The sequence below is a fragment of the Myotis lucifugus genome, unplaced genomic scaffold (genome assembly GCF_000147115.1).
Source record: "Myotis lucifugus unplaced genomic scaffold, Myoluc2.0 scaffold_97, whole genome shotgun sequence".
Classification (NCBI taxonomy): domain Eukaryota; kingdom Metazoa; phylum Chordata; class Mammalia; order Chiroptera; family Vespertilionidae; genus Myotis; species Myotis lucifugus.
Window position 1 is genome coordinate 3691402 of NW_005871145.1, and position 27741 is coordinate 3719142.

The window sequence follows — 27741 nt, forward strand, 5'->3', positions numbered from 1 at the left end:
CTGACCCTTTCAGGGACACTCCTGTGTCCCTGCCTCCCCTGCCTCCCCAGCAAGAGACTGCCAACCTCGAGACTCATGGAACTCCAGGGTCACGTGGGCATCAAAGCCCAGGCTGAAGTAGTTGTTGAAGACGTCCAGAGGCAGCTGGAAAAGGTCAAGGGACCAGCATGAGGGTCAGGCCTCACAGATACCTCCCTGCTCCAGCCCCAGCCCCAGCCCCAGCCAGGGCCACTGTGCTTGCTCAGCCACACATTTTCAGAGGCCTTTTCTGCAGTTCACAAGGTCCACCAGAACCTCTTCCCCGCCACCTGCCTGCCTCAGGCTCTGCCCCTCGGCTCCCCTAGGTGCCCTGTACACAAGAGCACCCTCACCCGCTGGCATTCTTCCCCGGCTTTCCTTCCCCATGTGCCATTGTCTGCAGGAGCTCCACAAGGGGGACTTTGTCTTGCTCACTGCTTAGAACGGTGCCTGGCAGAGAGCAGGTACTTAGTAAATATTTGCCAAGTGGCTGAATAACAACTGTCTTGTGAGGTGAGCACCATTATTCCCATTGTATAGATGAAGAAATGAAGAGACTGACCAAAGTCCTAGAACAATGGAATGGGAAAGGGGCCCAGCTATGTCTCCTGGGAATCCCAGACACCCACTGCCCCTGCCTTGGCCTACCCACCCGGTCAGTGGCACCCTCTTCACGCTCCTCAGGCCCTGCCTCAGGGTTGGGCTCGGCGCGGAGGTCCCAGCGGTCCAGCTGCACCACGTTCCCCTCCTCCACGTGGGAGAGGATCTTGGACACAGGCTCATCTGTGTAGCCCTGGTGGGAGAAGCAGAAACCGAGCCCTTCCTGAGGACAGGCCTCCCCACCACACGGCCCACCCAGCGGCCCACCTCCCATGGGCTCTCACCCCGCCCCAGTTGAGGGTGCGGGCCAAGTCGTTGCCAGTGCCCAGGGGCAGGATGGCAACAGGAGGTGGTGGTTTTAAGCGCAGTTGGTCCAGGGTGGAGAGGATCCAGCCGACCTGGACGGGGCAGAGCAGAAGAGGTCTGGTCAGGCCAGCGGGGCCCAGGCCCAGGCCCAGGCCCAGGCCCGGCCAGAAGCAGGAGGACTCACCGTGCCGTCACCCCCGCACGCCAGGATCCGCAGGTTGTGCACTTTGCGGTACATCTCCAGCCTGGGGGGAGGAGACAGGAACGGGTCAAGGCATATGGGTTGGACCCTGAGCACCAGGCAAGCCCCCACCACTGTCCCCACAGAGCCTTGGCCAATACTTACGCCTCCTTGGGCCCTCCCTGGCTCAGGTCAAAGACTTGTCGGGGATTGAGATACCAGAGGAAAGACTGGATGATCTTTGCACCCTGTGGGAGACCAGGAGCCAAGAGGGTCAGGGGTGGTGGGCTGAGGTGGGGAGAAGCACAGGGAGGAGGCCTGGGAAGCAGGCCCAATAAGGGGCAAGGGGTAGAGACAGGATTAGATTTCCCCCAGGATCCCTGGGAAAGAGACGGGGCAGAGGTCTGATATGGAGCCTGGAACAGCTGTGGGTTCTGGGGGAAGGGGCAGGAATCTTGACCCCATGCCTCCCCCCAGGCTCTGTGGAGCGGGGAGGCTGTGCTTACCTGGTTGCCCCCACTCTTGGGGTTCACAAACACCAGCAGGGGCTTCATGAGGGGGGACGGGGTGGGCCTGATGATGAAGGGTCTCCAGCGGCCCTCCTGGGAGACACAGCCCGTAAGGCTCCCTCAAGTCCTGGCGGACCCTACCCCCATGCTCAGCAGGACCCCTGGGTGCCCCCCATGTACCACCTCTGAGTCAGAGCTTATGGTGGGCCTGGCCACAGAGAGGCAACTCGCAGGTCTGACCTCTTCAGGGCCCCAGAGTCCACAATGACCCACCAGAGGCTGAGCCTATGGCATCTTCCAAGAAACAGGCTCCTCTCTCCTGTCCCCTCCAGCCGCCTGCCTGGCCCCAGGTCTAACCTCGGGACCTTTCTTGCTGGATTTCCGCTTGAAGGACGCTCTCTTTTTCTTCTTGCTTGCCTTGAGAGTGTTCTGCAAGGGAAGCAGGAGCATTGGTGACAAGGTGGGTGAGCTGGGGTGGCTGGCAGACCCCAAGTGTGTGTGGGGTGTCAGGGTGCAGGCAGGACTCACCTGGGGCCTGCGGGCACGGAGGATCCAGGTGGGCGGGATGACCACCGCAGCATGGACCCCCAGGGAGCACGGCTCCTCGATCTGCTGCAGCATGAAGCAGGATACCTTGCTGTGGTACTAGAGGGGGGAACACAGCTGAGCTGGGCCAAGCTGAGCCCTGGGACCCCAACCTAGCACAGCACGGGATGGCCTGCGGGGGCAGGCGAGCACACTCACTGCTTGCTTGCACCAGGAGCAGCTGATGGCCACAATCTCCTTGCTGTGGAAGGTGAACTTCTGCTGGAAGCCCTAGGGTGGACAGGTGGTTGGGGGGGCCAGGGGCCAGGCCTGGAGCAGCAGACCCAGGCCCTCTTCTGTTGTCAACCTCTCTCCACCCAGGGAAATTGAGCACATTTTTTAAAATTATAAAAACTATAAAACTATAAAATAAGCCCTTAGAACAAGGAGGCTTGGCCAGGGGCCCGTGCTCTGAGGTTACTGCAAAGTGTTGAGTATGCACCTGAGATCTGCTGGGAGGGCCCACAGCTAACTCCTGCCTGACTCAGATCCCTCCTTTCGGACCCCAGACCCGGCCAGGCCCCTGGCCACCCCCTTGTGCACTGCAGTCACTGAGGCACTGTACGCCAGACACTGTGCTGGGCACTGAGGTCAACGGAGGACAGGGGGGCAAGACCATTCAGGACCTACACTTACTGAGGCAGACAGACAAGCAATAGACCACGAACAAGTGAACGACATCACTGCGGACAGTGCTGGGAAGACCACCTGCAGTGCATCTCCGAGCCACCCCCTCTTCCAGGAGGGCAGGAACCCCCTCCACACCCACCAGGCGCTCAGCAAACACCTGCTGAGTTAGCACCCAAGACCACAGGCTCTCAGGGGGCGCACTGACCTCAGAGCAGTCCCAACACACTGTGCTAGAAGAAGCCCTTCCTCCCTGCTCTCTGCCCAGCCCAGAGGCCAGGGCATTTTGGAACTGACTGTGATTCGACCTGCTGAGCATGAGCTCTGGGACTCAGCACTCTAGGGACACAGTGACGGACAGGCCACACTGGACACACAGCATGGGCTCAGGGGCTACAGCCCAGGTCCAGTGGGCATCAGGCCAGTTGACTTCCTTGGGCAGGCCTCTCACCTTCCCACAGTGCCGACACTTGCCATCCTGGCGTCGCCTGTGTACCCAGTGGTGCCGCACAAAGGTTGGCTGGTGGAGGAGGAGAGAGAGATTGTTGTAGTGAGGGGTGGAGGAGATGAGCCCTGAGCATGGCCTGCACCCCTCAATATATTAATGATGAGGAATGGGGGCTGCAGGAAAGCAGGAAGCTTTCCGCAGTCCTGTGCGTGAGATGAAGGCCTGGAGCAGGGTTAAGGCTCAGAGGAGGGATGGGCATGTGGGGACAAGTGGTGCCCCACCCCTCTGTAGGCAGGGCTAGCCAGACCCTCCCCTTTGAAGCTTTCTCAGAGCTAATCCCTTGTACTTTCCTGGGTCCCCTAACAGCCTAGAACAGTGGTTCTCAACCTTCTGGCCCTTTAAGTATAGTTCCTCATGTTGTGACCCAACCATAAAATTATTTTTGTTGCTACTTCATAACTGTAATGTTGCTACTGTTATGAATCGTAATGTAAATATCTGATATACAGGATGGTCTTCGGCGACCCCTGTGAAAGGGTCGTTCGACCGCCAAAGGGGTCGCGACCCACAGGTTGAGAACCGCTGGCTAGAAAGAGCTGAGCCCTCTGGTGGCACTTGGGGACACTGCAGAGAGGTCCACTCAGGAAACCTGGGGTTTCCTTGCCCCTAAACTACCGTGAGCACTTACCTCACGGACATTCCTGGAGCCTGATTCACGGAAGGACGGCTTACAGCGGAAATTTATCTGTGAAAGATTAGTGTCCAGCAAAATATCAGAACCCTGCCCTGGGGTCAGGCATATGGCCAGCCCCTGCAGGAAAGGGTATTCAGCGTTCTCCTCACAAGACAGGATAGCTCCCAATTAGCCCGGGAGCCCTTAGAACACGAGACACCACCCTGCCTCCTGCCTCCCCTCCGCTGGCTGGAAGGAAGCTCTCCTTCCTCTGCCCAGGACCTTGGGATGGGGAGGGACTAGAACAGCACATGGTTTCCTAGATTTTCCCTCCATCTCCAGCACTCCCAGCCTAGGCACCTGCAGGCACCCCAGTCCTTGCCAGCAGACTTGCGCCGACTGGTCTCTGGAGACCTTTCGCTAAACTGTGGAACCCTGGTTTGACTTTCACTTTAGGGGGTGGTGACAGGTCTATAATGCCTGACGTTGCATTTGCTTCTTTTTCCCCAAATGTCCCTGCTTCAGCCCTAGCAAAGTGTAGGGAAGCTTTATTCTACGAGTTAAGGGCTGAGGGACGCAGCCCACGTTCGCCTTGTTGGTGCCATTCCTAGTCCTACAGGCTTTCCTGTATGCTGGTCTGGGTTTCTGCTGCCTGGGGAGCCCTATCAGCCCTGGCAGCCCTCCCGCCTCTGCTTGGACCCTCCTGCCCAGCTGCAGACATGCTGGACAATGGACTTTGGGAAAAGGTCTCTACAGTAGCAGTATGTAGAGCCAGGTTTTGGGACTACACATGACTGAGCCAGCTATGAAGCTTCAGCAAGGCAATTATCCCCTCCAAGTGTTAGGTGGGAGACTGATAACATGGTGTCGTGGTCATGCTTTATTAATTCATCCTGTTGAATAACAGTCAACGTGTCCCATGCTGGACAGTGGGGATACAGCAGCTAATAAAGGTGGGAGCCAGGATTCAAATGTGGGCATGGCAGCTTGAGGGTCCTTGGTTCTTCACCACCTTACACACTGTGGCACCCCTGGCAGGCAATGCTGTGTAACATATGTGTGTGCAGACACGTGTACTCTGAGAGGGTTCAGCACCTGAAGGGGAGGGGCGGGAAAGGTCGAACAACCACACTCACCTTCTCCAGCTGTTCTATGCAGGGGGTGTGCACCACGATCTTGCAGGCTGCACACTTTCTCCGGGGCACTGATTTCTGCTATAGGAAAGAGAGAGCCCCTGAGGCACCAGGTACCTCCACCCAGGATGCTGCTTCAAGGGCAGGCAAACTTCACATCTTCCCCAGCACACCTGCCCTTTGTGTGCACCAGGAACCCGCACTACTGACTCTGGCATCAGGACACAGTTCCCATTCCTCTCACCATCCTCAGGTAGCCCACAGCAGGGGGGGCGGGGGGGGGGCGCGCTCCGGTGTGAGCCATGTTTGCACCTTCCCCAGGAGGGGCTGCAGCTGTCCAGCCAGCAGGGGTCAGCCTACAGGCTTCTAGATCTGGCTCCACCACCAGGGGTCAGTGTGCTGCACACGACTCACTCACCAGCATCTTCGCTACACAGTACTGCTCCCCGACATAGCAGAAGTCCCCCGACACGTTGGTCTCGAACCAGATGTGCTCCCCATATGTTGCCGACTCCTAGAAGTGGGATGAGCATACTCAGTGCATGCTTGCCACCTGCTCACCTGTCAGCCCCTGCCCTGGCCCGACAACCTCTCTCTCCCAAGACAAACCTGCTCCAGCCACCTCTATCTACTCTGTTCCATCCTGTTTTCTACACTGTCCCTACTCTGGAGACTTGGCTCAAACACGGCCACCCAGGAGGCTTGCCCTTACCCCATAGGCCCATGGGCTCCTCTCACAGCTGCCCATAGTACCTCCACTCCCAACTGCTTGTGTGGCCCAGAGCCCAATGGGGACAGTACCCATCTGCCCCTCCCAGCACCCAGCCACTCACACTCCAGTCCACAGTGCTCCGGATCTGCCGCTCTGGCTCGCTGCACGGGGCCCCCAGAGCAGGAAGAGGGGGTGCTAGGTGCTGGAGGCCCGACTTGGTGATAGCTTTCCTATAGAAAAGGAGACAGCTGAGGCCAGCTGAGCACTTGGTGACTCTGCTTTCTTCCCTCCCCACCTGGGACCTCTGCCCTCACCGTGACCTCAACCCAAGGCCAAGATAGGGACAGCAATAGGGAGAGTAGAGAACCCCCACCCAACAGCCCAAGACTCTGAGAGGATTCCTGCAGGAGACTCAGCCTTCCTCACAGCCCTTCTGGGGGGCGCTGCTCCAAAGCAGGGCGCCCTGAGGTCAGGCAGAGCCTTGAGGCCCTTGCTCCACGCCAGCCCCCTTGGAGGCCGCACCACTTGCCCTGCCAGCCGCAGCTATACCTACGCAAGCAGGGCGCTCCAGGCCTGGGGTCCGGCCGACTTGCGCCGTAGGGCTACCTGGCGCCTGCGGGAGAGCGGGCGCACACGGCCGGGCGTCACGGGGCTGGCTGTGGTGCCTGAGGCTCTTCGGCCCCCAGGGCCAGGGGGTCGCTGTTGGCTGAGGCGCCGATAGTAACCATGCAGGCCCCAGAGGGCCCGGTCATACACCGCGTCAGCAGGGAGCAGGTGGGAGGCTCGGCGCCCATGCAGGCAACGGGATGCGGGCAGCAGGGTCCCCGCACCCTGGGGTGGGGATGGCCCTGATCTTTTGGTGTCTCGCTGGGTGGTACTCAATGCTGCAACTGTCACATCCTCCTCCTGGACCCCCTCTTCCTCCTTCTCCTCACTCATGCCCACAAGTCCAGCCAATAGTAGAGGTGCACCCAGAAGCTGAGCCCCAACAGTGGCGGGATGTGAGGTGGGCACCTCATTCACGATGAAGCGGGGGTTTCGGGCTGGGGGTGCAGTGCTGGAGCGGCGGCGGCTGGTGCCCTGGGCCCGCATCCCACAGCTCAGGAGGCAGCCCTGGACCTGTGCGCTGGAGCGGCGCCGCTGTGCTAGCGAGGAGGAGGCCTGACCGGCAGGGGAACGGCGCCGAGCCTTGCCGGTAGGCAGCCCCATGCCACCGGGCCGCCGCTGCCCCTCTCCAGGGCCTGGCGCCTTCCACTGGAAGTGTCTCCTAAAAAAGGTCTCCATGCAGGGGCAGGCGGGTGCCTGTTGGGCACAGAGACCAGGAGCATCAGGAGCTGGGCTGGGCCATGGCCCTGCCTGGGCCCAGAAGCCCAGCACAGCCTCTGCCCTTTGAGCAGAGGAGACACTTGGTGGTGGGGGGAGGGAAGACTATGGCCTCTCAGTAAATAGGGAGTCTGAGGTGCCAGAGAATCCTCAAGAGAGCCCACCTGTCCCATGCCTGGGAGCACTGATGCTCTCCCCAGTTATACCTCTAGGCTGCCCCAGGAGTAATGGGCACTTCCAGCTACCTATCCCGGCTTCCCCAGTCCAGGCACCATAATCCACAAAGTCTGGTCTAAAGAACTTCTCTTGCCTGAAGCTGATGGAAAATAAAATAAAAAGGAAACTGGAAGTCTGGAGTCCTGGGTTCCAGTTCAGAGTTGGCTCAGACAACAGAGGGCAGAGGGCAAGGCCCTCCTTTCGCCACCAGCAAGGTGCGGGTTAGGTTAGGTATCCTCTCCCGGGACATGGCACAAACCAAGGCATGATAATAAAACAAAGAAACTCAGTCCTTACAAGACTCCCGGATTCTTAGCTCAGGCCCTCAGAGGACTGGAGGCAGATGCAGGGAGAGAGGCCACCCCAGTCTTTCCTTGGGGGAGGGGGAGGGAGTGCGGGGGGGAAAGCCAAGAGAAAAGCCTTCTGGATTTGGGTTTGTGCACGTGTCTGTATCTCTGCGGGGCTGACAGCAAGAACTTGTCTGGAACTAGGCTGCTCTGTCTCCCTGAGGCACAGCATGGACAGCCCAGGCGTGCAAGTACAGGGTGTGTCTGAAAACCCTTCCAGCCCTCTGTTGAAGGTGCCTGTGAACTCGACTTGTTCTAAGAAGTGCTAGAAGCCCCAACTCAATTCCGAACACTGAGCTGCCCTGAGCCACCTCCAGGGAGGCAGGACCCTTGGTGACCTTCCTTGCTCAAACCATCCTCTCTTGACCTTCCTGAACACCTGCTCCACGTTCTCTGCCAGCTCACTTGTTCCTGCCACCCCTTCTTCACAGGCCACTGGGATCACCTGCGCCTTGTCTCTCCCTAACAGGGGGAATGGCACAAAGCCTGGCATTGCTTGGGCGGGGGGGGGGCACCTCCAGAGTGCCCAGGGATGCCTGTGTCCCTCCATGGGGTGCTCTTCTGAGCCCTGACAGCCTCAGGGAGGTCTGAGTCACAGCCCTCAGACATCAGCATGGGGCTGACAGGTGAAATACTTGGCCTGCTGAGGCCTGAGTGGGTGGGAGCCCTGGACACACGGTGGGAAGTGATGGGCTTGAGGAGTCAGGCCTGGCTACACATCTAGCACCTACTCCTCCCACCCACCTACCCACCCACTCAGTCTTTGATTTGCTGCTGCCCTGGGGGTCTGGGCAGGCAGTGTCAGGCCGGAGCCCTGGACGGGTGCAGGTGTACTGAGGGGCAGGCGGACTGGGGTCGAAGTGCCTGAGTCCTGTGATCAGCGAGCAGCGCAGGCAGCCGTGCCTGGGGAAGCAGTGCTCCAGGTCTCTGCCTGCTACAGTACCAGCCCCTGCAGGTGGTAGGAAAAAGGGCAGGAGGTGAGCTCTGTGGGCAGAGAGCCCTTGGCTGCCTTCTGAAATCGGTATCATCCTGGCTAGTATTTACTAAGTGCTCATTTGTGTCAGGTACTGTGTCGCGCCCTTTATAAACACACATATCGTTTTGTGAACCATGGCTACCTTAAACTATATGTAGTTTCACGTCATGTTCCTGATGGGAAACTGAGGCTCAAAGAAGTAACTTGCCCCAAATCCAAAGCTAGTTAGTGTATAGCCAATGTTGGAACCCAAGTCTACGTGAAGGTAAAGCCTGCACCCCAGAGGTGCAGTGGAAGTAGGGTCTTTCCTCTTGGGCCAGAGGGCTGGGACTCAGGTGGAATGGTGTAGGAAAGGGAACCATAGAAACATAAGGGCCCCATTTGCTGAACACTTACTATACGACAGGCCCTGGGCTAAGCACTTGCATTTACCACCTCATCTGGTCCCCGCCACAAGCCTGTGAGGCAGGCAGGATCAATGGATCCATTACAGAGATGATGAAATGGAGGCTTGAAGAAGTGCAGTAATATGCCCAAGGTCACACAGCTGGCCAGTGGCAGAACTGGGACCCAAAACCCAGTCTGCCTGACTCAGGGTCTGCTCTGCACCCAGGAAGAGAAGCCTGAAGGCCCAGCTGCCCATTGCTGCCAGGGCACTGGCTTGCCAGCACCCCTCGAGGTATCAGCTTTCCCCACCCGCTTGGTCAGGCTGCCCTGTGACAGCTGCCCAGCCTGGAGATTAGTCACCCGGACACACCGCCTGATGCTAGTGTCACCCAGAAAACAAAAGGCCACAGTCAGTGGGGGTGGGGGAGGTGCTGCAGGCGCGCTGTGGGCAGTGGTGAGGGCTGAGGGCTAGGCCCTGTCTGCTGCCCCAGATCCTCACTGACAAGAGGGGCCAGGAGGAAGAGGTCACCTGCACACCCACCTCAGGACACGGGGGCCACTAACAGGTGCTCCTACAGCACTGTGGCCCCCACACTGCTGGGCAATCCCAAGTCCACAATGTCTAGGCGTCTCCTCAGCTATCCGAGTACAGTCATTCCGAGCGGGGAGCAAGGCAGGCCTGGCCAGCGCTGTGTGACCATTGCAAAGCTGCCCCTTCACAGGCCTCAGTTTCCTTATTTGTACAAGACTATCAGACTGGCTGATTTGACATTTTATGACAAGCTCTCCTGTCAGGCACCCAAGCCTCTATGCTCCCAAGCCCCCCTCACCCCCCTTCCCAGGCCCAGATACCACGCTTCCTGTTCTCTGATCTCCATAGAAACCTCTGTCCTCTGGTCAGCAACTGCCTGACTCTTGACTTCCGAACTCTGCTGAGGCTTCTCCTGGGACTGGGCAGAGCTGGCCTCAGGCCTGTCCTCGCCTTTTCCCTGCCTCAACCTGGAGCCTTTCCCACAGTGCTGCTCTGAGCTGCAGCTTCTTCTCACCTCATGCTCTGTCACTTTTTAACTCGCTGGAGGAGGCCCCGCAGGGTTCTGACCCAACAGCAAACTGGCTGCCCTTCAGCCTCCAGGTGGAAGGCCGGGGGAAGCCTGTCACACCCAGAGGGGACAGGATGGTAAAGTACTCAGGGGCCCCTTCAACCTCCAGCTGGCTGTTGGGGGCCTGAGGAGGACAAAGGATGCTAAGGGAGAGACATGCATGATGGTGTCTGGCCATGCACCCTTGATGACAGGAGTGTGGCTCAGGCAGTTGCCAGTATCGAGGGAGCAGCATGAGTGCTCCAGCTAGGACAGGACTCTTGGCCTCCCAGCCAGATTATCTCACACTCTATGCTGGTTTCAAGTGGAAAAGCCCAAAGGCTTTGAAATCTGTATCTGCCATTGTTTTTCTGGGCTGGTCAACTAACCTTCTGAGTCTCAATGTTCTCATCTGCAAAATGGGATGATGCCACCGAGCTCAGAAGGTTGGCATAAGGGACATTCTGATGAGATGTTGGTATAAAGCACCTGATGATACAATACCTGGAGAGAGCAGGAACACGGCAGAGCCTATACCCACAGCAGACACCAGGTATGCGGATCGTGCTACCTCCTGTCTCTGCCCATGGCGGGAGTGGGAACCCAGAAAGGGAAGCAGGAGGACCCAGGGTGGCTACCACCCACCATATGAGGAACAGAGCCTGGCAGCTAGATCCACCTGGTGTCTGCTCATGCTATGAGGAATGTCCCTGCCCCTGGTCCCAGGCCTGGACCCCAGGGACTCCTCTGCCTCCAGAGGTGCTCATACAAAACCCCCCATGGGATTCAGCCAGAGTGCCCACTCTATGCTGTGGGCAGGGCCCTACTCCCAGTAGGCCCCTCTGGCTGCTCTGCTACCAGGTGGGGACGGCTGGAAGGAAGGCCTGTCTGGGGACTGGTAGGCAGGGTCCCAACTTCCCCACCTCTACTCACTAAGGGGATCCTGCCAACCAAAACAAACAAACAAAAATGCACAGCGGGGAGCAGGGGAGCCTGGAGGATAAAGGAGGCAACCAGGCCAGTAATGTTTACCTCCGTTGGGTCTGCCCTGGCTGGGGGCAAACATTCCACCTCCCCTTTCCCTTTCCATCAGCTTCAGGAGCCTTTCTGGGGATGGTGGTGCCTGGGCCCACCCTGATCCACCCCCACCCAGACCCACCCAGACAGAAGCAGGAGGGAGGAAGCACAGGCAAGGTTGGGGGAGCCCCCTTTGACCTGATCTGAAGGCAGGTGGCAGGCAGGAGGTGGGCGAGTGGGTGGGGACTGGGGTCCCTGGGCAGGCGAACCCTGGCTCTGGCTCCAGCTCCAGGCTGCTGGCCTCTTGCTGAGCAAGTCCTAGTTTGGAGAGCCAGCTGCTGTGGCTGCTCCTCTGCACCCTCCCCCTCGCCACTCCCCTCTCCCGCCCCTCCCCGCTTGAGACAGCCGTTATGAAAATAACCCCATTGGTAACCAACTGCACTTCCTCTCCCAGCGGTGGCTCCAGGCCCTGCAGCAAACAGGCAGTGGGTGGGTGGAAGGGGGTGGCACACGCAGGCATTCACACACACAGTCCCCGAGTGACAGCCTCCCCTCCACTGGGCACTAGTTACAGTGCAGCCCCTATCTCAGCCGAGGGGTGGGTGGGGGGAAGGTCTGAGGAGGGAGAAGTGGGGGTCAGACACGTTCTCCTTCTGGCCACCTAACGCCTTTTGCACCCACTGGACAGGTTTTCAAGGGTCTGGGGAAAGTGTCTGAGGTAGTTAAGCACTGGCTCCAGACAAAAAAACCCACAAAAATAAATACCTGTGGAGAGTTTTACAACATACAAAGAACTTGACAAGCATTGTCACACAGGAGACTTGTAGCTCCCCTGCCAGGGCGGCAGTGTGGTCCACGTTGACCGGACAGGGCCCCAGAGGCTCGTGGAGGCCGGGACTGCTCGCAGCTCAGAAGTGGCTGAGCTGGGTCTCCAAGCCCTGCTGAGGGGGCCTGTCAGAGCTGTCCTGGCTTGTGTCCAGGACAGGCCAGCCCATGCCACACCCATCCTGCCCAGAATGCCACCCCTCCTTATACTCCTGGCTAGCAGCTCCCAAACTTCCTGGTCCCAGGACCCCTTTATAACTCTTAACAATTATTGAAGATCCCAAAAGGTTTTACTTATGCAGGTTACAGCCATTAATATTTACTATATTAGAAATTAAAACTGAGAAATGTTGAAAATATTTATTAATTTGTTTAAAAACAATAAGCCCATTACATGTGAATATAAATAATACACTTTTATGAAAAGCAAACTATATTTTCTAAAACAAGAACACTAGCAAGAAGGGTGTCATGGTTTAATTTCACGAATCTCTTTAATGTCTGCCTCAATAGAAGACAGTTGGATTCTGCCTCAATAGAAGACAGCTGGATTCTCCTATCTGCCTCTGTCATTAATCTGGTATGTCATTCTGGTTGAAGTATATGAAGAAAATTCTGCCTCACACTGACATGTAGTTAGAAAAGGAAGAAGTATTTTAATAGCCTTTTCAAGCAATTATGGATATTCTTATTTGCTACTACATCAAAATATGGCAAGTGGTAGTTTCTTAAAGGTTAGTGGCTATGTGGAATCTGAAACCATACCAATGAACTTTTCACTGGTCTATCTTGCATTCTGAGTTTTGTAACATCAAGCATCAGTCATTGGAAAATATTGCTTTCCTGAGTTATGAAGATCTTCCAAATGTTGACATTTTTCATTATACAACATAAAAAAATCACACCTGCTAACATCACCACTGAGCTCATTAGAAGACTCTTTCAGTCCTGGAAAGGTAGCTGTCAGCCTCTAGATAGTGGATACAAGGTTTCTAAAATCTAACTTTCGCTCAAAAGCTCACATTTTATCATTAGCAACAAATACCGATACTGTTTTTGAAGTGACAAGCTCACTTCATTCATTTTGAGAAAATGTCTGGCAAACACCTAGTTGGACGTTTTGTCCGCCAGGTGTTCTTTCAAGTGAAAATGGTGTTCCTGGAGAAAGTGACTAGTACAGCTTGCAAAGTGCTTTTCAAGACAACCATCAGAGCTTGGAGTCCTTATGTATACTTTATGCTTCTTCACACAGAATATTTAAAAGATGTATACTCAAGTATCTAGGCTTTATAAAATCAATATTTTTTTTTTTTTTTTACTGCATTTCTCGTTGTTGTGAGTGTGGTGTGAAGAATACAATGGCTACTAGTTTATTTTGGGGCCACTGCCTTGATTTGTGCCAAGGTTCCAGAAGTTTTACCCACCCTTCCTTTTGCACCATCAGTACAAATATTAACATGGTAAAAAGGGCACAAGCCACAGCAGCTCTAAATGTATTATTATGAAAATGGTTTTGACCTCACTAAGCCTCTAAAGGGTCCAGCCCCCGCCCCTGGACCATACTTTGGGAAACACTGATCCAGCATGGATTCCAAATCCTCCAACCTGGCAAATTCGGCTTCTGTAGCGTGGCACTGATTCAGCCTCCTACGCCTCGACACAAACCCTTGGTTCTAACCAAGCCAACCTATTCTTTGTCCATCCCCCCGCCCCCAATCTGGCTGTGCCTGAGCTCACTGCTGTGTCCCTGCACATGGCCTACCTTCTGCTGGAATACTGATTGGCCTCCTTCCCCAACTCATATCAGAATCCCACCTGCTCACAGCTGCCCCAGCCAAGAATACATCCCTCCCACTGAGAACTTCACACTACCCATTTGGCTCCTCTATCACTGGACTCCTGAAAGTCCTGATTCTTTCAAAGCATATGCCTCGTTCCTTCCACCCACCGGACTACAAGCTCTCAGGGAACCAGGGGCAAGGTCTAGTGCATCTGGGCATGCCCAGCATGTCCTGGCAGCAAGTCCAGTGTTTACTACTGACCAGCTCAGGAGGAAGGAACAGGGAATTCCATGGAGGAGGGGCCAGAGCCATAAGGGAAGAGAAGAGCTTCCTCCACCATGAGTACCACACCCAAGGGCTGACCACAAGACCAGGCTGGCCCAGACCACTTCTCTTTGTTGGGCACAAGGGGATGGCAACAGCCTTTGTTTAACAGCTACCTTCCTCTCTTCTCCAAAGGACACGAACAGTGACAGGTGAGGCCCCTCTCTGGGCCGAATGTCACGGCCACTCCATGTTCTCTGTGGCTTTCCTTATGAAACCTAGACAATAGGATTTGGTGACATGAAGTCACAGGGTAAGGGTGGTGGGTAAGGAGGGGCTCCCTCAGATGCCTGGGAGCTGAGCAAGGATCCTAGTTCTGAGCTCCTTGCTGGGAGTGTTACAAACCCTCTGTTGGCCCCCACATCCCTCTTTCTCTTGTGACCAGTCCCCCTGTGGCCTTCTCCTGTGTCTGCAGTAGGCTCCCATTCCCCATCTGCCAGGAGCACCATTCCCCCCTCATCCCTCATTCAACATTTAACTACCCCTCTGAACCCCGTCTCTCCTTCATGTCCTGAGTCCCCATCTCATGGTCTGGCTCCCGGTAGGTCCTGGAGAAATGTTTGTGGAATGAATTACTGACTCATTCCTTTAGGGCCTCTTCTTCAAGCTATCCTCCCACTGCTACCAGAATTCATTCTAAAGTGCCCACTCACCCTCGACTGAGCAAAACGCAAAGACCTGGGCCTGGCAGTCACTAGGCCTCTCAGCTCCTCTTCCATCTTCCTTTCATCCTTTATACATTTTATTTGACAAATATGTAACTCTTCTGTGCCACACATTCTAAGAATTTTACAAATATCCACTCATTTAATTTCAGAAAAATAGTATTATTACGCCCATTTTATAGATGAGGAAACCAAGAAAAAAAGAAAAAAAGAAAATAACTTGCCTGCAGTCACAGAGCTGGGATTCCAACCCAGGAGTCTGCTCCAGGCCCATGCTCTCACCCTCTCTCTAAATGCTCCCGTCAAACAAAGCACTGTGGGTCTCTTCATGCCTGTGCACTTGGCACATGGTAGTCTCTACCTGCAATAAAGTGCCCCTCTTCTGCTTAGTGAACTCGCCTCAACTACTTCCTCTCATCTTTTCAGAGCTGGCTCAGACATCAGCTCTGCTGGAAAGTTCTCCCCAGTCCTTTTCCCAAAGGGTTAGCTGCTCCCACGCTCGGGCCCTCTCTTGGTTATTCGCCAACAGTGCTGGTTTACAAGTCTGTATCCTCCACCAGACTGTGAGCCCCTGGGGCCATGTATTGCTCACAACTGCAGAGTCTAGAAGTGCGGGAAGTGGTTGGAAGAGTGAATGGAGGGAAAAGTGAATGGTCCAGGCTCAGCCTCATGGATCAAGCTGAGAGCAAAGGGCTTTGGGCCAGCACAGTGACCCAGCAGCTGGCCAGCTCCTGAGGCCTTGCCCATCATCGGGTGGGCAAGTTGCTGGTTTGGGCTAAGCTCTTGTGTCTCAGAGGCGTACACTGAAACCGATCCCTGATAGGAATGCTGATAAGTCTCCCTCTGAGTATTCCAACCCCTTGCTGGGAGAGTTACCAGCCCTCTGTTGGCCCCCACATCCCTCTTCTCTTGTGACCAGTCCCCCTGTGGCCTTCTCCTGTGTCTGCAGTAGGCTCCCATTCCCCATCTGCCAGGAGCACCATTCCCCCCTCATCCCTCATTCAACATTTAACTACCCCTCTCAACCTTCTGATCACATTGCTCTCTCCTCCATCCTCTAGATCTTCTCACAATCAGCTGTCAGTCCCTCGGGCCCCTCCCTGCCCTCCCCCCCACATACCCGCCCCATTTCCATGCACCCACATAGGGGTAGGGGTGTTTCCCCTGGCTTTGAGGCAGGAAGTGTGCCTAAAATCGGAGTAGTCTTTCCTGAGGATTTGGACTCAAAGGTCCAAAGTGGTTCTGCCTCTGATCAGCTATAGGATCTCAAGCCAAACCTCTTACCCTATCTGAGCCTCCATGTCCTCATCTGATAAGTGGGGGAAATACCCACCATGTCTTCCTCATGGGGCTGTTCCACACTTGAAAGAGAAAGTGTTTGTTCATGGTAACCAACTCCTCAGTTTACCAAAACTTTAAAGAAAATAACTACAGAAAATTAGGACCATCACTTCGGAGTGCAATTTGGCAACCACTATCTAAGCTGAAGACACATCACCTGTAATCAGGCCCCGGTGGGGAGAACACACAGGAGACGTGCACCAGAACAGTTTCTGAAGGACGGCTCCAAGGGCAACCCCACTGATAACAACCTAAATGCCCACTGACAGGACACTGGGCACGTAAGCAGCTATACAGTTACAAAAAAATAACAGTATACGGAAGTTAACATGTGTTCACAGAGCTCAAGTTTCAAGATGGCTCAATGTCCACAACAACAAGAAAAGCTAAACTCAGAATATGTACAAGTGCATATAAATCAAGTGCAAAGCCATGCAAAACAGTACTATATGTTGCTATGGATGCATACCTATGTAGGGAACATTTTTAAAACAGGCATGGGAATACAAACACCAGAATGAGGACTGTGGTTTCCTCGGGGGAGAGGGGCGTGGGGCATCCAGCTCTATCTAAAGCAAATATGCATAATGGTAAGTAAGATCTGACCAAACTTTTCTAACTGCAAAGCACTTAGTGTCTTAAAAAATATTCTTAAGCCCTAACTGGTTTGGCCCAGTGGATAGAGTGTCGGCCTGCGGACTGGAGGATCCCAGGTTCGATTTCAGTCAAGGGCATGTACCTGGGTTGCGGGCACATCCCCAGCAGGGGGTGTGCAAGAGGCGGCTGATCGATGTTTCTCTCTCACTGACGTTTCTAACTTTCAATGTCTCCCCCTTCCTCTCTGTAAAAAATCAATAAAATATGTATTTTAAAAAATATTCTTAAATAATTTTTAAAAAGACACTCAGAGGGAGAACAGCTCTCTGAGATTGCCCTGGGTCTTTCATGGAGGGCATGGAACCCCGAGTGTGTTCCTCATACTGTCTTATAATAGAAGCCCCATGTCTGTGGGACAGGAAGGAAGGTCTCCCCCGAAAGGATGACTTCCAGAGGAGGGTGAGTGGGTGGCAGGTTGTATCAGTGGGGTGTCGGTGTGGGCTGGGGAGCAGGAACCAGCCTGCCCCTTTCACAACCGCCCCCGCCTCAGTAAAATGTCAGCAAGCTGGGGAAGGGGGCGGAGAGACAGGCAAGCTGTTAACCCGGGAGATGCTGGCGTGGGCGAAGCAGGCCCAGGCTCCCAGACAGCTATTTTGACGTGTGCTATGATGGGGCTCAGCCCTAGCAGGGGAGAGGCCTCTACGTGGGAGCTATGAACTGGTGCTCTGCCAGGAGCAAGGGGGGAGGGAGGCTGCTGAGAGTGGAGGGGGAGGGCTCTGGGCCCCCATCTCTCTTCAGACCTCTCACCATGAGGTGCTGGGTACGGATGTGATCTCCTCCTAAGCATCTCTCCCCAGGCTACAGGCCACCCACTGACCCCAGAGTGATACCAGGGGTTCCTTGAAACACGTCCCTTGAGCCTTCTGCTCCCTGTACTTTGAAAGCAAGAGAAAAGGTCACAGACTTGCCCCTCCACTCCAGATCCAGCCAGGGAGCCATGTGACAACCCAGTCTCCCTATTCAAGGGTCTCCTCCAGCCCAGCCATGCTCCCTCTCAAGTTAGGATCCTGGTGACAGTTCTCCCTCAGGGTCCAGGAGTATATCATTCACGGGTCTCACTCTACTCCCACACGAGACAAAATTCTCTCATTCACTCTCATGGAGCCCTCAAACCCCTTTTCAGGCTCCACCATCTTAGAGATGGAAAAATAAAAGAATGGAAGAAAAGAGTGCTATTAAGTAGGGCAGCCTGGCATTCTGAAAAGATCCTTGGGTTTGGGCTCCAGTGAGAGCTGTGTGACCTGGGCCACACCCCTGACCTCTCTGAGCCTTGGTGTCTCATCTATAAAATGGGAATTAAAAAAACTAACTACAAGGTTGTGGTGAGGATCACATGAAACTGATGGATTTATAAGTTTCTGGCAACTGTTAGTTGACAGAGAAAGATGAGCTGATGCATCACTCACCTGGATGCCGGGGAATGTGGGGGAGGGTGGGAGTGCCCAGCTCAGCCTCCCCCTCCTTTCCCTGGGCCACAGAGCCCTTGGTCTCACTCAAACGTGTCTGGTGTCTCAGCGAAGGAAGAACGCAGAAAGGAACGATGGCAGAATGGTAGCCCCTCTGGGCATCTGGTCACTACTCTGGCCTACCCTTTCCCCACCTGAAACTGCCTCCCAAGGCTGCCACCTGTGACCGAATGCCATCTGGGCCCTGTGCGGAGAACCATGGGGGGTGGGGAACTATACTGTAGGCCCTATGTGGGGCTGATACCCTAAGGATATGAGGAGCACCACACATGAGACACAGAGGAAGCAACCCAGGGAGTGAGAAATGAGTGCTTGGTGCCACCCAGAGGTGCACCCCGCTAATTCCACCCAGGAACAAGGGGAACTGGTGAGCCTGGATGCAGGTGTAGCAGTTCCCCCTTCTTACCCACACTGTCCCCCCACACCCCATTCTGACTTGGAGAACTGCTCAGGTGTCAGAAGCAGCTCCAGGAGGAGAGGCAGAGGGCAGGTTGAAGGGTGCCAGATGAGGATTTCTCAGAAGCAGGGAGGCTTTGGTGTCCTGTGATGCAGGACACACTGACGTAACCCTGGAGTTAGGGGACTGGCACCGAGTCCCAGATAACCCCTAGCTAGTGGTGAGACCTTGGCCTCAGTCTTCAGAGAGGAAAAGGGTTGGGCCAGGTGCTGGGGAAGCTCACCAAACTGCCTCCTGCTACCTTCTAGTCGGCCCCACCCTGCAGCCAGAGTATCAGGTAAGCCACCAGCAGGAGGTGTCTGGGATCCACCCACAGCAGGTCTTTGGGGCAACTGAGCCAGCAGGAAGGAGACTCTCTCCTCCCCGGCCTCCCCACAATGGTGGCTGTCGCCCCCTTGTGTCACTCTAGGGTACTGCAGGGCAAGTTCCCTCAACAGCTGCTGGCGTTTGAAACTCTCCCTCACCTTTGTGAGGATACAGGGACCCAAATTCTGCTTCTTCTAGGGATCAGCACAGCCACGCCTCAGGGCCAGCATCCCCACTCACCTCCTCTTCTGCTTGGGTGGTGACTGGTGAATCCTGGAGAGGGCTCAGGAAGCCAGGAGGGCAGGCCTGTTGCCGCTTTCTCCTCCCCACCTCCAGCTGCCCAGGGCCTAGGCTCTCTCTGACTAGGGTCACTCAGTCTTTCCTCTATCCTTGCCTGAGAAGACACCCACTCTTGTGCTCTCGTTTACCAATTTGAGAGTCCTGGGCAGCTCCGAATCCTGAGAACTGACCTTTCTGGAGTATGGCACGGAAAAAAATGATAAGAATTACCCATCTCTTCCTGGGTCTGTAAGCCAGGGGCTCTGGTGGGTGTGTGGCAGTGGAGGGAAGACTTGGGAGCGAGAGCCCTACCCTAGTTCCCAACCTTGGCTAGCCCCACACCAGCTCACGATGTTGCATGGAGAACAGGCCGAGTGAAGTGAACTAACGCTCAGCCACTGAGGCCCCTTTGTCTTCCCAAATTGGTGGGAACTCGGGGACTCTGTCTTGCACCTGCCTCCCTTGGCCACCTGGGCCCCTCCCAACAAGACAAACCACCCAAAGAGGCTTCTTTTGCTCCAGACACCTCGGTGCCACGACAGATATTCTGTGAGGCAGCCCTCAACATGTCCCTCCCAATCATTGCAAAACCAGCCCAAACTGGGGCTGCTCCCTTCAGGCTGCCTAACTGGACTCCCACCGTGCTCCCTTGGGGCCATGTGGCAGCACCTCTAAATGGGACCTATTGTCTCAAACTTGTTCCACGGGTGTGTTTCCTGCCCTCTGGGGACTAATGACTTTGAGCACTTAATGAAGGGCAGGGGTGGCAGAGCCAGCCAGCAGGTTCCCAGGGACTATGAAGGATGAGGCCCCTTATGTCTAGATGTGAAAAGTGCCAGGGAACTTCTGACACCCCTGGGGTGCGAAATCAGTTAATCCACAAGCTGTGTGGCCTGCCCAGGGCCAGGCTGCCAGGACCAGGCCAAAGGATAAGCGAGTCTTCTCTCCAGGTGGGCTCTGGAGGACAAGGAGGTGACAGTCAAGATCCCTCCACTTCTGAGTGACCACCCCTTAGGCCAATAGAATCTGAACAGTAAGGAAAGAGGAAAAGCCAGATACTCTGGGGTTAGGGCGGGGCCTATACCTCCTCTTCTGGGAGGGGGCTGAAAGTTCCCAGCAAGGGCAAGTGAGGTGGAATGGAGCTGGGGAGAATCGGGACTCCGCTTTGTGTCTTAACTGGGCCAAAAAAGGGGAGAGGGAAAACTGCTCCCCAGATTCCAGGAGGGTGAAGCCTGTTGTGCGTGGGCTTCAAGGAAAAACCTCTTAAAGAAGATGCCGAAGAGGCTGCCGTTCAGAGCCTGTGCTACCTGCCTGGACCAGGGAAGCTAGCACGCTGCCCAGGCACCCTCACTACCCTCCCAAGCCCAGAGTAGAGTGCTAGTTGATTATAGAACTTTACTAGTGAGCCAAGATCCGCATGCAGACTTTTCAACAGGGCTTCAGCAGCCACCACCAATCTATGTTATCCTGGATGCTTCCTTCTAGCCACTGTCTATTCACTTATCACCCCTCAGCCCCAAGGTTTGAGGTGTGTATGGGAGGGGAGGGGATCAGGATGGGGGGAATGCAGAAGGTGGGCACCCAGTGAGAAGCAAGAGTCAGGTTAAGAATGAGCATGGAGCCCTGGCTGGGTGGCTCCGTTGGTTGGAGCTTTGTCCCATACACTGAAATGTTGCAGGTTAAATTCCTGGTCAGGACACATGCCTAGGTTTCGGGGTTTGGTCCCCAGTTGGGGTACATACAGGAAGCAACTGACTGATGTTTTTCTCTCACATAGATGGTTCTCCCCTCTCTAAAAAAAAATCAATAGAAACATATCAGGTGAGAAAAAAAAAAAGAGTACGGAGCCTGGGGAAAAGATGGAGGGTTGGTTTTAGCTGGGGCACTGGGGACTTTTACCTGAGACTGGCAATCAGTAAAGGTGGCATGACCAATTAAACATCATTAAAGGGGCAGTGCCCAGGGTAGGTGCACTGTTCCAAATGTTTGTCCTGGCTTCCTCCAAGCAAAGCAAAGGGAGGGAGGTCAGCCCCAGTGGGCATCTGATTCTCTGAGCTCCCAGGCCTGTCAGGGAAAAATCTTTCCTTCCATTGCCCTCCCCTTGACTCTACTGGGTTTTCCAAATATATTCACTTCTGAATGCCCCACTGCCCCAGCACGAGACACTCCTTACACGCTTCCAGAGAGCTTTTGATTTCCTTCTCATTAAGCATTCTATTGGATCACTTAGCATCCCCAGAGTGATGTAATACTGTGGTTTGCAAACTTGGTAGCACATCAGAAACGCTTGGGAAGCTGCAAAGGCCCCACCTCCAGTCACACATGCCAAGGATAAGATCTAGGAATCAGTATTTCCTAAAGCTCCCTGGGTCACTGTGACGTTCTGTTGGGAACCTATACAGAGAAAGGGATGTGGGTTTTAGAATCAGACTAGAGTTCAAACTCTACCTCTGCCTTACTTGCTATGTGACCCTGGGCAAACTACTTATATTTCTGAACCTGTCCTGCTTATTTTAGACAATGATGTAAAGGTACTTATTGGTTTTCTTGCTTCTTGCTCTTCCTCCTGAATGTGCCTGAGGTTCATCCATCCATCCACAAACCTGTGCCCTTCAGTAGGGGCAGAGCAACGGATCGGAATAGCCCGACTCTTGGTACCCTGTGGGCAGGGACAGGAAGCCTCTGGCGGAGCCCCTCCCTCCCCCTCTGAAGCCGTGTGAACACTGGAGGCTACATCCTGCAGAGCTGGGTGTAAACTGTTCCATCTTGCAGGTTTGTGGGTGACAAAACAGAGGGACTGGGAGCTGTGCTCCCTTCCCCGCTTTATGTGACACTGAAGCCCGCGTGGCTTCCTAGGAGCCCACGGAGCTCCATCTGCCAGTGTGAGGCTCCAGCCGTGAGTGGGCCTGCCGACACACTGCAGGTGCAAAGAGCAGGGCCCTGGCGAGGGTAGGGCAGGCGGAGGGCATAGGTCGGCACTACCGGGACGCCAACCGGCTCGACAGGAGGAAACTGCCCAAGTTACTGGTGGTAAAGTCTACCCGGGGAAGGGACAGGGTAAAGCTCAGAGGGGCCAAATGCCACGAAGCCTGGGCAACTGAAGGAAAGTGAGGAGAGGCCTTGGGCAGACTCCAAGTGGTCAGAGTCCAGTATGTGTTGGCTCTGGGGTCCTTAGCTGATTGGCTGCAAGCTCCTCGAGGGCCGGGGGCAGTCAGGAAAAAGCCCAGGGGGCCAGGTGGGTCCGCATGGGGCTCCACCTTCCCTCCTCTCACCCCAGGGCTGCCCTGGCAGGAAGCGGCTCCCAGACAAACCCCGCACACATGCCATGAGCTGTCTGCACTCAGTCTTTCCACACCTCCCCCCAGCTCCTCACCAGGGTCTCGGTCAAAGCCCTGTTACAGGCACAGGAGGGTGAGAGTCGGTGAGCTGGGGAGGGGGCAAGCGGGAGGGGGCACAGACTCCGGCCTGCAGCCCACCCCATCCCTCTCCCAGCAAGGGAAGGACTGAGAGGGAGGGGGAGAGGCGCCGACTGCCTCCCAGAGATAGAGGTTGGGGTCTCCTGGCGAATGAAGAGTACGGTAGACAGGTGGCCAGGCACCCCCAACCCCAAGGAGAGGCTTAGATGTTGAGAGTAACTCGGGGACCGTGTTCCGGGACAGCCCCGTGTCCTGGCGGTATCGGCGAGGCCATGCCCTGCAGATGTCATGCGGTGGTGGGCAGGCGGGCACCCCCGAGTTCCAGAGGGCGGCCAGGCCCCCACCTCGCGCGGCCAGGAGACTCGGAGGGGCCGGTTCTATCAGCGCCTGGAAGAGGTGGCCGGTCCCGGGGCCCTACCTGCTGGTGCAGGGGTTGAGTGATCCGGTCCCCCCGCTGGACAGCTGGAAGCTGACCCTGCCTGGGCATCTCCGCCCCAGAGGAGGCGCGTTCAGTGGCCGGCGCCAGGGAATGCCCCCCACTCGGTGCAGGTGCCAGGACGCCAGGGGGCATCCCCCGCGCGGAGCCAACGCCAGGACAGCCCAGCCCGCGCCGTCGGTGCCGGGAGACCTCCGCGCAGTGTCAGCTCCGAGGGACCGAGGCACGCCTCCCGGTGCCAGGCGCGGGTCCGCCCGCAGCCGCGGTGCCCGCCCGCAGCCGCGGTGCCCGCCCGATGCCGCGGCGCCCGCCCGCCCGCAGCCGCCAGCTCACCTGTGCCCGAAGAGCCGCAGCCCCGGGAAGCGCCGCTTGCTGAGGCGCCGCGGCGTCCTGTCCGGCTCGGGGCCGGCGTCGCGCTCGGAGCCGCTGGACGAGGCGGAGGCCGACTCGGAGCCGCTGCTCCCGGCCTCGGGGCTGCCGTCCCGCGGCTCCATCGGCCCTAGCCCCGGCCGGCGGCGGGCCCGCGGGAGACGTCCATGCCGGGCCGGCGGCCGGGGCTCAACACGCCGGCTCGGCGCCGCCCGCCCGGGCCATGGCGCGCGCCCGCTCTGCCCGCCCCGCGCCGCGCGCCCCCGCGCCCCACGCCCAGGTGCCCGGGAAGCGGCCGCCGCTCCAGGAAGTGCCGCCGGCCGGGGCTGCAGGACCCCGCATAGCTGGCCAGGCTGCTGCCTGCCCGCCGCCGGACACGCCCCCTCGGGTGCGCGGTGGCAACCGCCCGCGGCGCCCTCTGCTGGCCGCCGGCCGCTCAGCACACCTCCTGGCCTCCCAGAGGAGGTGGGGCCCAGGGGGCGTGGCGATCGAGTCCCCGCCCCCAAACCCTTGCCGGGTCCGCCGGGATCCCACCGAATCTCCGGCCTGACGCCGCCGCACGGAATGGACACCGCTCTCGCACACCCAGTGCCCGCTCACAGCCACTCACACAATCTCCACCCTTACCCCTTTGGCTTTCCCAAATCACACCCACGAGAATAAAGAGTCACACAGAACAAACATGCCTCTTCCACGACTATGTTCACTCATTACGCTAACACTTCCCACCCCGGCTTCTTACACTCAGAAATGTATACTCACACCAAAGTGACCCTTGGACACCCTAACAAAGAACGTACGCGTTTGTCATACAAATTCATCTTTCCACAGCTAGTCAGTTGCTTCTAACCCTTTTACATACTTCTAACAAATAGCATTTCCCCAACACAATATCCAGCACAACTTGTAGATCTCTTACATTACAGGAATCACCTGCACACCCATAAATACATACACACAAGGACCACACTCGTTCACCAACATACACACCCACATAGAACATGCACACCTTTTTCCTCTGCACAAACACCTACCAGGACAACGGCTACAAGTTGTCACTTGCCTCTTGCACATACATCACCCACCAGAAACAGACCTCTCAGACACACACAAGCACACCCCAAGGGCAGCAGAACTTGTTCCTTCTAAAGGTGAGGAAAGCAATGGGAACCAGAGCCATTGCCTGTGGTGGACCGGCCAGCACACATGCCTGGGAATCAGCAGCTCGGGCAGCTCGGAGAGCCTCCGCAGGGCTGACAAAGGGAGGCTAGGAAGCTGGAGAGCGTGGTCTTCTTCCTCCCGAGCCCTGCCACCCAGATGCCCACATCAGCTGCCCGCTGTTTCTGTTCACACTCCTCTCTGCAAAGCCACATCCTGTGTCACCTTCACTTTTACCCTCTCCTCTGGAGTTCTAGCAGCCCGTTTTCCAGACTTAGGCAGCCACATATAGCCAATGCTGGGGGGCTGTGGCCTGTGGGAAATCCTGTGGTTTTGAGAAAGAGCCAGCACCCAGAAGCTCGGAGTTTCCTTACAGTTTCCCGTGGGCCAGCAGCAGGTGCCAGGATGGCCAGGCGGGCAGTGAAATCCCCAAGTGGACCAAATGCTGTCCTTCTGGGGTGCATGTGCCCCTTTGAGGCTTTCCCAATGGTTCTGACACCTAGCTTTGAGGGAGGAGACCAGAGGCAGCTGAAGACCCCCCTGAGTGTGCACAGGGCCTTTCAGCACACAATGCCCCATTCCTGTCGCGGCTCCTCTTCCCAGGCCCCCCCACTGTGATTGCCTGTGAACTCAGCCCTCCACCACACTGCCCCCCAGCAATTCAACATCAGACTTCCCCTCATCCTGCCAAGAACCCCTTTTGCTTTTTTTTTCTGAGTCTCTGCAGAGTTGTTGGACTGCGGGTGGGGAACCCCACTCCTGCCACAATCCCCCGTCCCAGATAAAAGATTCAGAGAGGGCTGGAGGTGCCCATTCCTGGGCCACCCTGAGTACCTACTGTGTCTGGGGGGTCTCGGCTGGGATCTGTGGCACGTCCCAGGAGCGGTAGCGCCACATCTGCCTCAGTGCCCCCAGGCGCTCCCCTTCTTCTGTCCCCAGCGCCTCCGCGGGGCCCAGAGCTGTGGCCTCATCGCAGCCTCCCTGGGTACTGTGGCCGGCCCACTACGCTCATCCTGCCGGCAACTCTCTTCCTCTTTTGGCACTTCCTGACCGGGGGCCCTGCGAGAGACCAGCTGACTGCCCCAGCCGAGGACCAGAGTCCTCTTAGGCGCCTGCCTTCCGCTGGCTGGGGCAGGAGGCTAGCTGGGAAGAGGAGCTGAACGGGAGAGCCAGAGGCAGGTGAGGACAAGCCCAGCCCAGCAGCCAGGAGACAGCCCAAGAGTCAGAGGCTGCTAGGCAGCCACCAGGCCTGCCCAGGCTGGGATCTGAACTTCAGCCTCAGCCTCAGCCTCAGCCTCAGCCTGGCCTTCCTCTCCACTTAACCTCTGATCTTCACCTCTTGGTCCTGCTGAGGCCTCCCACTTCATCACAACTACCGGGTGTGTTGGAGGGCGGTGCCCAGCCCACACTCAGCTCTCTCTCCTTAACGCCTTTGTGAGCATCACACCTTCTACCAAGGGTCAGGCTCCTGGGACAATGCAGAGTAGAAAGAGGAACCAGAATGGAGCTAGAAGATGCGGACTCATGTCCTGTTTTTACCACTTACCAGCTGTGCGACCTGGGTCAGGCCAGAGAGGTTTACCCTCTCTGAGTCACCTTAAACCTTTCTAGAATAAGGCAGGATGTAAACAGATGAACCGATGAATACATGTGTCAGGGAGCTTTTCTGAGCCTCAGTCTTCACATCTTTAAAATGGAAGGAGGGCAGTAGTAAGAATTGAACCCATGGCATTTTATGAGGATTAAATAAGCGGTGAAAGGGTTTAAATGAATTCATTCAATAAACATTTATTGAGTGCCTTCTATACAATCAGGCACTGTGTCAGACAACATAGCACAGAGCAAAGAAGCAGGGCTCTAACTCGAAGAGCTTAGATTCTAGTGGAACAAATAATCAATATATAAAATCATGTCAGGCAATGGGATGTGCTTTGAGGAAAATGAAGCCAAAACGAAGGGGGAAGAGAATGACGATTGTGTGTGGGGGGTACTGCCACGTAGGTGGGGGGATTGGGAAAGCCTCTCTGAGGAGGTGACACTTGAGCACAGACCTGAATGAATCAAGAGCAAACCATGTGACGATCCAGGAAGACAGCATTCTAGGTGGAGGGAACAGTAAGAGCAAAGGCCCTGAGGAAGGAATGTACCTGGTGTGTTTGAAGAATAGCAAAGAGGCCTCACTGTGCTGGACTTTGAGGCCATCAGGAAGATTCCATAAATACACAGCAAGGCATACACTCACTCTTTATTATCAGGGTTGTTTCTAGGATGGGAATTGTATCTTCCTCTAGCACTCTCTAATCACACTGCTCTATAATTAGTTTGTTTGTTTTTTAGCTCTATATATGTTTGTTACCCCAGGAAAGCTGTAAATTTCTCGAAGACAGAAGCAGTGTCGGTTCAGTTCAGTTCAATAAACATTTGCGCTCCAGAACCTACAGACACAGAAACGCACACGACGCCATCCCAGCCCTGAGAAACCTCTACCTGGTAATATAACCACCTTTGTGTCCCTCATGACCGGAACACAATATTTCTCAATAAACATTTGTTTAACAAATCAAGCCATGCCATGAATAATTAGTACTCAGTAATGATACATCAATAGCTAATGTTCCTTCTCCACTTCTGTGCCAGAGACCTTTGGATCCTTGTAATGACCCTGTTGTTTTCCTTTTACAGACAGGGAAACTGAGGTACAGAATTGCTAAATTCGTTTGTCTGAGATCACCCAACTGGTAACTGGTTAGAAATAAGACTCTGTGCCCTTAAATAAGACATCTAATTGCTCCTGTAGAATTGGGGACACGGCCAAGTGATGCCCCTGAGGCGTGGCACCCCCTTTTCCAACAGCTCTCTCTTCCAGCCCGTCATCTCTGTATGCCGTGGCTCATCAGAGACTTTGCCAGCCAGGCCAAGGACTATTCTAGAAGAAGGCTGTTGCAGGGCCCTGTGCTCCCTCCCAGGGATTCTGCAAGTAGCTTGAGCAGTTAAACAGAGGAAATGGGGCTGGGCTTGTTTTCCATCTCAGCTTCTGGCAGCTCTGGAGCGAGCAGCAGAGAGCAGGAAATGTGGCCCCGGAGGGGAAGCGGGCAGGCTGGAGGCTCCGAGAGGCGTGGCAGTC

At 55.7% G+C, this 27741-nt stretch overlaps 1 protein-coding gene across 12 annotated transcripts in view; it reads right to left on the minus strand.

Moving 5' to 3' along the window:
* DGKZ (diacylglycerol kinase zeta) overlaps positions 1 to 25599 on the minus strand; it is a 31477-nt gene extending 5878 nt beyond the window's left edge. For 2 of the 12 annotated variants that reach the window (XM_006092000.3, XM_023756653.1), the window contains exons 1-15: positions 23424 to 23825; positions 5914 to 6022; positions 5499 to 5594; positions 5084 to 5161; positions 3963 to 4019; positions 3278 to 3346; positions 2359 to 2430; positions 2143 to 2259; positions 1972 to 2043; positions 1612 to 1707; positions 1271 to 1353; positions 1109 to 1169; positions 903 to 1016; positions 671 to 811; positions 66 to 144 (exon numbers count right to left, since the gene is read on the minus strand). In XM_006092000.3, coding sequence (XP_006092062.1) covers positions 66 to 144; positions 671 to 811; positions 903 to 1016; positions 1109 to 1169; positions 1271 to 1353; positions 1612 to 1707; positions 1972 to 2043; positions 2143 to 2259; positions 2359 to 2430; positions 3278 to 3346; positions 3963 to 4019; positions 5084 to 5161; positions 5499 to 5594; positions 5914 to 6022; positions 23424 to 23584 — 1405 coding nt within the window. In that variant the 5' untranslated portion in view covers positions 23585 to 23825. Of the gene's footprint in view, positions 1 to 65; positions 145 to 670; positions 812 to 902; positions 1017 to 1108; positions 1170 to 1270; positions 1354 to 1611; positions 1708 to 1971; positions 2044 to 2142; positions 2260 to 2358; positions 2431 to 3277; positions 3347 to 3962; positions 4020 to 5083; positions 5162 to 5498; positions 5595 to 5913; positions 6023 to 6345; positions 7095 to 23423; positions 23826 to 25455 lie in introns of those variants that run through there. The other 10 variants (XM_023756654.1, XM_014458599.2, XM_006092001.3 and 7 more) reach the window with 10 other exon arrangements.
* Positions 25600 to 27741: the final 2142 nt, after the last annotated feature.